Source organism: Malania oleifera, chromosome 2 (assembly GCF_029873635.1).
Source record: "Malania oleifera isolate guangnan ecotype guangnan chromosome 2, ASM2987363v1, whole genome shotgun sequence".
NCBI lineage: Eukaryota > Viridiplantae > Streptophyta > Magnoliopsida > Santalales > Ximeniaceae > Malania > Malania oleifera.
The window spans coordinates 144,082,330-144,091,860 of NC_080418.1; the positions used below are offsets into that span (position 1 = coordinate 144,082,330).

Below are 9,531 nucleotides of genomic sequence, written 5' to 3' on the forward strand. Positions count from 1 at the left end.
CGCAATATAGAACAATTGAGAAATCATTCAATAAATCATAAATCAGATAATATAGTATATTGTTCTGAAATTCTGATTGAGCATTTTTTAAACCAAAGGACATTACATTCCATTCGTAATGAAGGTTTGGAGGAATACAATTGAATTACATTCCATTCGATATATATATATATATATATATATATATCAGATTTATTTACGTAAATATACATATACATCAGATGATTTACGTATATATATCAGATTATTTATGTATATATACATATATATTAGATTATTTACGTACATATATATATATACACATCAGATGATTTTCGTAAATATATATATATTTACGTATATATACATATATATAAGATGATTTATATATATATATATATATAGGTGAGTTCTAAATTTGACTAACCGTTTAGTATTTATTTCTAAGGTGGCTAAAGCCCAAACATAAAAAATAGTCGTTTCCTGAAATGGGATTCAGCGGTTCTTAAAAGGCGGAGCAATGCTTTAACCAACACAAACGGCCCTGGCACTGACAGCTTCCCCCAACCGCTATATACCAAATGCCCATTCCCAAATTAACCCATAGCTTCTCTCTCTCTCTCTCTCTCTCCTCTACAAATATCATCCCCTCTCATTCTCTCTCTCTCTCTCTCTCTCTCTCTCTCTCTCTCGATTCTCTTTCCATAGGTGTGCTACGTTTCTGGGTCTGCATGTGGTTTGTGCCATCATGGAGATATCTGCAGCTTTGATTGCTGTTCCTCTGGGCGTCCTCTTCATTCTTACAGGCCTAATTGTCAACCTCCTTCAGGTATTCTCCCACGAAGTTATGGCTTTGTCTTTTTGTCTTGGTTTATGCTTCTCGTCTTTTGGTTCTCTTCATGAGCTAATGTTTTAGAATTGTTGCTAAATGTAATCTCATGCTCTCTCGAAAAAATACTTTTTTAAAACCTACATTGTTGAAAATTACATTCTCCACATTGAACAATGTTCACTATTGATTGTTCTTTTTCCTGACAAGTCGTTTATAATGATGAAATTCAACTTATAGTCGTATGTAAGATGCAATATGGCAATCCAGTCTTCATGGGGCATCTCAATAAGGGTTGTAGGAACCTCTTGCTCTGGTTTAAGGTTCCTGAACCCCTCATCTCCTTAAAAAAAAAAAAAAAACCCCATGTCTAAAAATTTATCTGATAAATTGCAAATTTATTTTGCTAAAAGAAGTCTTCTTCAAGATGCTCATGGTAATGTATTTTAAATTTCTCGTGGTAATGTATTTCAGGATATTTATTATTAAAGTATAATTATGTATGTATTATGCGTCCTTGCTTGTTATTGTGATTATTGCCCTTTTTTTTCTATTCAACTTATTTTTCATGTGCCATTCCCTATAGTTTGCATTCTCTGAAGAAAAAATTTTTTATACATTTTATACAGCCTCCTCCAAACCAAGAAGAAAAAAAAGAAAAGTATAAATATTTATACTGTCTTTTACTATTTTTCTTCTTATTTTCTTGCATTTGTACTTTCAGGCAATTTTCTTCATCCTTGTTTATCCTTTGTCTAAGAGAGTATATAGACGGATTAACAAGCTACTCATGGAATTGTTATGTTCGGAGTTCATGTGGCTCTTTGACTGGTGGGCAGGTGTTAAGGTCTGTTTATCCATATAATCATTTATGTATTTATGTTTCGGCTTATCTTTGTATATGATAATGTAAAATTTTCTGCTGCTTTTCACAAAAAAAAAATAAATAAATAAAGGAAAATAAAGCAAAAGAATGACGTATTAATTGTTATTTGTTTTTCCCCCAACTTGTCAGTTGGTTGAAATTATTCATAATGTGAGGTCTTTTTTTGTAGATTAGAAGTTTTTGGTGTACTCTATGAACACTTACTCTATGATAATCAAGTAACTTCTAATTTTTGAAAGATGAACAAAGTGACATAATTTTAAGGATGCTCTTTTTAAAGTGGAAAATTGACCCAGTATCATCCTAAGCATTCCCTATCAATGTTGTTTCAGGTTCAGTTGTACACCGACTCCGAAACTTTTCAAATAATGGGTAAGGAAACAATTTCTCCTTGGTTGAGCACCTGAGCTCTCTTATCATAATGAGCAGGCACCCTGCAACCATCTGCTAGTAGTGAAAAATTGCATTATAAGCTGTCTTACTGGAAATATGCAGGTAAAGAGCATGCAATTGTCATTTGCAATCACAGGAGCGACATTGATTGGCTCGTTGGATGGGTCTTAGCTGAGGTAAAATTAGTAGTGCTGTGCATATAACTAGTTTGTTAAATTTGAGAGTGTACATTGGGTACTTGCCCCAATCAAATGTATGATTTTCAAAATATTCTTGGCTTTTGTTAGCTTTACCCCTCATCAAATATTATGTTATTGATTGCAGCGGTCAGGTTGCCTTGGCAGCGCAGTGGCTCTCATGAAGAAATCTATAAAATTTCTCCCAGTAAGCTTCTAGTCGACCCTTAGTCCTGTTTCCGTCTTCTTCTTCTGGCTGATCACCAACAGACCTCAATTGATGTTGACATGGATGAGATTAATCTCAAACTTTATCAATTTCTTTTAAGGATGTGCAATTAAGTTTCATTTGAAGTCACGCCATTTAAGATCTTAGCACACAAGCTGATAAATTGAAAAATAAAAACATGAAACCATTGTAGTTTTCCAGAATGGTGGCTTAGTTCACATTTCCATGGATATAATTTATGATTTAAGCGAGTCTCAGAGTTACATATTGATGTAACAGTAAATTTTAAAATTTGCTTTAACTATCCAAGATGCAGTTCTTAATAATTTAACAAGGTATTAATAATATTTATGCATTTTTATTTAATTTACTTGCTTCTGTGTCTTGAGTGCAGATAACTGACCTCTTGATGTTCTTTACTGATTCGTGATAATTTTCTTAGTAGAATATTTGGTTAGATGACTGAATAGTCTGAACTGAAGTTTCATTTTCTTCCATGAAATGACACTGTTAAGCCTGATATACGTTGTTGCCTCACAACCTAACAGCTTAAACTTTTAGGTAAAATAGTAATCTAACATGTTATCAAAGCTGGTTACCAAGGGGTCCTGACTTCTAGTCTTGCTGTATGCATTTATTGTGTAGTGTTTAAAATTTATTGTATTCCCCATAATGGGAGTTATTTAACGATTGTTTACCTCTACACATGCTGTCGGGCGGCACATGTGGGAGAGTGTTAAAATATTGATATACATTGTTGGCCCACAACCTAACTGTTTAAGACAATGTCCACTTTATTCTTGTCAGAGGGTCAATTAGTTCATATTTTGTCATTTAGCTATTCTTCTTTAAACAGGGTATGAATCATTCATTGAGTGATGAGTCAATCCGTGCAGGTCATAGGTTGGGCTATGTGGTTTTCTGATTACATCTTTCTGGAAAGAAGCTGGGCTAAGGATGAAAGTAGTTTGAAGGTATTCTTATTCATATATGCATTTGTCCCTACATGCTTTTGGCATGGATTGTCTTTGTATTTTTACATTTATATCTTACTGGAGTTTGCACTGCAGTCTGGTTTCCAACAACTGGAGGATTTCTCTATGCCTTTCTGGCTGGCTATTTTTCCAGAGGGAACTCGCTTTACACAAGCAAAGCTTCAAGCAGCTCAAGAGTATGCTGTTTCAGCTGGGCTACCCGTCCCCAGGAATACTTTAATTCCCCGTACCAAGGTTTGAAGAGACTTCCCTACCAAATTCCCTCCCCTCCCCCACCCCCCAGGGCAGCATTTTTTCCAGTCAGCGCATCGCTGTGGGATACTTACCAGATAAGGAATGAAAACAAGAAATGACATGGGAAAGAGGCAAAAAATGAACATCAAGGAAATGTGAGTCTTGAAGCAGGAAAAAAAAAAACGAACAAGAAACGACAGAAATTCCATAAAGTGCATATGAATGTTAGGCATTGCCTATGGAAGATAGAAACTTAAACTCTTAACAAATAATAAAGGAAACTTCCAAGGATTATTTACAAATCATTATGGGGATAGCTAGAGAACACCCATGGGATTTTTTTTTTTTTTTTGTGGTGGTGGTGGTTTGTGGAGGGGTGAGGGCGGGGAATGTTCCTTGGTGGTTTTGTGGGAATTCCCAACCATTTCCAAAATAACTCCATATATATTTCATCCATACTTCAGACACAGGTCTCCTACTTACTACAACACAATTTCATCCTGAAATTATTTGAAAATTCAAAAACCAAAAATAAAAAATTCTGTGAATTTTTCAAATTGAAACCAATTATATTTGACTGAGCCTTAAGCTTACAGGTCTGTCACCTATCTTATCACTGTGAAACAAATCATGTTCGTTTCCTGTTTACTTGTGAATTTTGAAATTACTGGGCACAATTTGTGTGCGTGCGTGTGTGTGTGTGTGTGTGAGAGAGAGAGAGAGAGAGAGAGAGATGGGTGGGGTTGGAGAAGGAGGAGATGCTTTACATATTTAGACTTCAGCATTCACCATTTAACATGGTTATTTGTTGCACTCAGGGTCTTGTTTCAGCTGTAAATAATCTTCGGTCATTTGTTCCTGCAATATACAATACTACAGTGGCAGTTCCTAAAGATGAGCCTTCACCAACAATGCTGCGAATATTGAAGGGGAAACCCTCTGTGGTAATCCAAAATTTTGACAAGTTTCTAATGACCCTATTTGTAAACTTACTTGCATACATTTTGAAGTCAATGAGGTTTAAAGTTTCTATTGGGGGTATTCATTGAACATTTATCAGAAACAATTTACTTTATGCCACTTGTGAACCATCCTTTCATGATTCTCTTTAGATTACCCCTTTTCTTCAGTTCAGCTCGTTGTTATTGCCAGCCTTTGTTTTTCTTTTAAAGTCTATGCTTTTTGTGAGTTTCTTAGATATTATTTTGATAGATCAGTTCTTCTTCTTCTTCTTCTTCTTCTTCTTCTTCTTCTTCATATTCTTCCTCTTCTTCTTCTTCTTGAATAGTTGCATGCAAATATTTTGCATGATGAGTAGCAAATTGTTAAAGATTCAACTACAGTATGCTCACCTTGGACTGCAATGAATAATTATAAGGCCAAATATGAAGGCATCTAAGTAGCTCTTTTCTGAATTTGATAGGCACACTGAGCTGGACAATTCGGTTGGATCATCATTAAACCTATCTGTGAAGTTTCGAATTCATAGGAAGGGCTAACACACCCCATTCTTGCAGGTACATGTGCACATCGAACGAGTTTTAATGCAAGAATTGCCAGAAACTGATGTTGGCATTGCACAGTGGTGTAAAGATGTTTTTGTTGCCAAGGTATTATTGAATGATGTTGTAAAACTATGATTTGCGCATGAACCCCTCGACGTTTAATGTACAAATTTAGTTGCTTTCCATATTAATCTGGATATGTAAAATTGAGACATCAAGAGAATTGTGAAAATATAAAGTTGTGTGATTTTTCATTAATCACATCTAGTCTGTGTTTTGGTCTTGAAGTAGACCATATATTTGAAAGAAAATTTCCAATGTTCCCAAGTTTTCAGCCAAAGAGAACCAGTGCTTTGTTCAAACATATTTGCAAAAATTGGCTAGTTGGTGTGCCTCTTTCTGGTTCTTACCTGTATTAATGACATTCCCGTGCAAATGTTCAAAGGCTTAGTCTTCTTTTTTATGTTTTATCAAATAAAATGGAATCTCAGTCAATTTTCTTCTTGTGCACGTTTCTTGATGTGTGGACAATTTTCCACCTGCCAGGATGCTTTATTGGACGAGCACCGTGTCAAGGATACATTCGTCCACCAAAAATGTCAGGACATTAGCAGACCAAAGAAGTCCTTGCTTGTAAGATAACCTTACGCACCCTCTAATTTGGAAGACAATCTCATGCTCCCTTTATTTCCTGTTTCCTAGTCTAATATGTGTATACATATTGGTTTCAAAACAGATTTTTCTGTCTTGGTCATGCCTGCTTATCTTTGGCATTGTCAAATTCCTCCAATGGTCTTCGCTTTTGTCATCGTGGAAAGGCCTTGCATCTTCGGGAGCATTCTTGGCCCTCGTGACGATCACAATGCACATCTTTATTTTATTTTCCCAGTCTGAGCATTCTACCCCTGCCAGAACATCCACATCAGACTCAATGAAGGAAAGCCTTCTCCCAAAATGATGGAGGATGAACAAAAAGAAATCATGACCAATGACTGCAATTCTCCAAATGCCACTGAGGCCTTGTCTGTGGTCTGGAAAATATATGCTGCTTGTTTGGAAACTCGTGAATGCCTCGCCAAAAGGATAGAACAAACTGTTTATGGGGTGGGAAATGCAATACAGGGACATAGGATATACCTTAGAACGTGTCACTAGGATTGTCTTTTGATCTGTTGAAAAAGAAAAAGAACAATATTTTTTTCGTTTATTCATTAATTGCTCTTTAGTTAAGTTGGTTTCTTTTCATGAGAGAAATGGCTTTTTGTGAACAGAACTTTGGCTGGGCTGTCATGGTAATGATATTAATAAGGTGTTTTGCCTATGGAAATGGTCTAATCTTATGTCTGGAAGAGGTTTAAATTTAGATTTGCGTAAATTTGGATAAAATGTAATATATGAATTGAAATTTATTCAAGTCCAAGTCCATAAACCAAAATCCATGCTCCCCAATTGCAGCCCAAGGAAACTCAGTTGCATTCTACCATGCTAAGCTCTAAATAATATAGAAGTGTTTTAAATATAGAAATTAGCCAATTATCTCCTCAGCTTTTAGGATCCCCGGGTTTACGTTTGGGAACGTGAAGTTCGAGATTTGAATTTTTGAAGCATATGTTTTTTTTTTTTGTAATGCAAAAATATACTTTTATGGATTTGCCCTGAGTATGCTACTATATTTGACTAAAGTCATATTTATTCTTTTAAATTTTATTGATATAAAAATACTTTTATATTGGCCACCCTTCTCTCTCATTGTTTTGTTATAAAATTAAAATTATGTCATAAATTGGATAATATTTTTCAATAGTCAAAACCTCTGATCACAAGCCATCCCATAAGTTCATGTTAATTAATATTATTTCCCACTAAAAATTTCACATGCAATATGTGATAAATTAAAGATGATATAAAGGACTGTTTGTGTTGTTAGTAATAATAATTATTTGCATTATATTATGGTAGAATAGTCTTTCTTCCATTTATTCTTGCAGGCTATATAAGTCATCTTTATCTCTTGTAGAACTCTAATGATTCAATGAAAGTCTTTTCTTTTCCCAATCTTTTGCTCCTCTTTGATTCTATCATGGAATCAGAGCTTTGCTCTATGGAATTTCGCATCTCATCCATCATGACTATTGTTGCAAAACTTAAAGATTTGTAGATGGAAATCCTATAATTTGAATTTGCGCCTGGACATTGGAGGGTGTATGCACACGTGAGCCATCCATCTCTAATTGGGCGCTTAATGAAGGATGTTTTGTTTGAAATTCATGAAGTTGTTTATTTGTGGAGCAATTGTGGTGCTTGATTTGAAACAGTGAATCGGATTGCGTTGAATTTTGAGAAAACATCTTCCAGGAAAAAAAAAAAAAAATCTTCTAGAAAAATGCCAATTTGAGCGATGGCTAGTTTTGGGGAGTGGTTTGTTGATGCGTTTGGGTGTATATGACATTGAGATCATATATTCAATTTTTTTTTTGGCAAATTTTGGCTATTGGCAAATCTGGACGTGGTATGCTTTTAGTTCAAGTATGATTCGCGATTTGTTGGATTCTCGCTTGGCTCGGTATTGGTAGGTTTGGTTTAACTCTTGCCATTCTCAGATTAATTTGTTTCTTAATTTGGCTCGTAAACCTATGGAGGGGGTTGATAAATATGATGACTTATTGGATGCATGGGATACTCATACCTCTAAAGTTATTACTTAGACCAACAATTTTGTTGATAGTCGCATTGGGATTCAATTGGCGAAATATGAAACTGCTAAGAAGGTTTGAAACCATTTGGCAAGATTGTATGTTCGGTCTAACTTTGTTGTTCAGTATCAATTGGAGATGGATATTCGAGCACTTGAACAAAAGGATAGGAGTGTTCAGGAATTTTATTAAGTTATTATTAATCTTTGGGATCAATTGGCTCTCATATAATCTATAAAATTACAGAAGTTTGCTCCATATATTGCCTGTAGGGAAGAGCAACAATTGGTCCAAAATCTGATAGCTATGTGATAATTTTGAGGGCATTCGTGGATCAATTTTACATCGCACTCTACTGCCTTCAGTTGATTCGGTGGTCAGTAAGTTGTTGGTATAGGAGACTCGTCTCAAATCTCAAGCTGGAAAAGGAACATATCCCCCATCTGTGTCTGTTTTGGTTGTTCCTCCTAAACCACCTTCCTTCAGTTAAAATTGATCTTCGCCTCGCCCCAACAATAAGTGCAACTTATATAAGGAGAAGGGACATTGGAAGGCTCAGTGTCAACTTCACAACTGTGGCGAAATGGAGGAAAGTCATCGTAGCGTTCAGGGAGTCCAATGCCCTAGCAGTGACGACCAGGATGGCACTAGCCGTATACAACAGTTGTTGCCCCTTCATCGGATAACTCATGGAATGATTCCCCATTTGATCCTTGCATGAATGCCCTTGCAGAACAGTTCCAGCAGTTTCTTACTTCACAACCATATGCCATGTCCACTCCATTTGTAGTAAGTTTGTCATCATCTACTCCCTCAGGTATATCCACTTCTTTATGGGTTTTAGATTCTAGTGCATCTCATCATATGTCCCCTTGCTTCTCTTCATTTGCGTCTATACACTCATCATTTTCTTCAAATTTTTTGCTAACTGCTGATGACACTCCTATGGCTTTAAAGGGTGTTGGTTCCATTCATACTCATAATTTCTCACTTTCAGAAGTTTATTACATTCCTAAACTAATCATGAGTATTGTCTCTATTGGTCAACTGTGCGATAATGGTTATTCTATTCATTTTTCCTTTACTTCTTGTCATGTGCAAGATCCTCAATTTTAGGAAGCTGATTGGGATAAGCCGTAGAGAGGGTGACATATATGTTTTGGATGAGCTACGAGTTCCTGATCATGTGGCGGCTTGGGAGTAGATCTCTCCTCATTTTGATTGGATTCCTCATCTTCTATTTTTTATTTGTGGCATTCTAGACTTGGTCATGTGTCGGCCTCTCGTCTAAAATTCTTGGTATCTAGTGGAGTTTTGGGTGACTTACAGATACATGATATTTCTAATTATAGTGGTTGCAAATTGGCAAAGTTTTCTACATTACCTTTTAATCATAGCATATCTAAGTCTGTTGCACCTTTTAATTTAATTCACTCTGATGTGTGGGGTCTTGCCCTTGTTGACACAAAAGGGGGGTCTAGATACTATGTTTCTTTTATTGATGACTATACTCGGTATTGGGTCTATTTAATGAAACGTCGATTTGATTTCATCCCTATATATACTGTCTTCCGATCATTTGTTTGTACTCAACACTCTATTGTAGTTAAGT

General features: G+C 35.7%; 1 protein-coding gene across 1 annotated transcript; it reads left to right on the plus strand.

Moving 5' to 3' along the window:
- Positions 1–676: 676 nt before the first annotated feature.
- LOC131147921 (1-acyl-sn-glycerol-3-phosphate acyltransferase 2-like) lies at positions 677–6,438 on the plus strand. The gene is made up of 11 exons (XM_058097577.1): positions 677–808; positions 1,533–1,655; positions 2,027–2,066; positions 2,190–2,263; positions 2,412–2,471; positions 3,389–3,466; positions 3,563–3,721; positions 4,540–4,665; positions 5,239–5,331; positions 5,773–5,859; positions 5,963–6,438. Exons 1-11 carry the CDS (start codon positions 728–730, stop codon positions 6,182–6,184), a joined length of 1,143 nt encoding a protein of 380 aa, XP_057953560.1. The 5' UTR covers positions 677–727; the 3' UTR covers positions 6,185–6,438.
- The last annotated feature ends 3,093 nt before the right edge of the window (positions 6,439–9,531 follow it).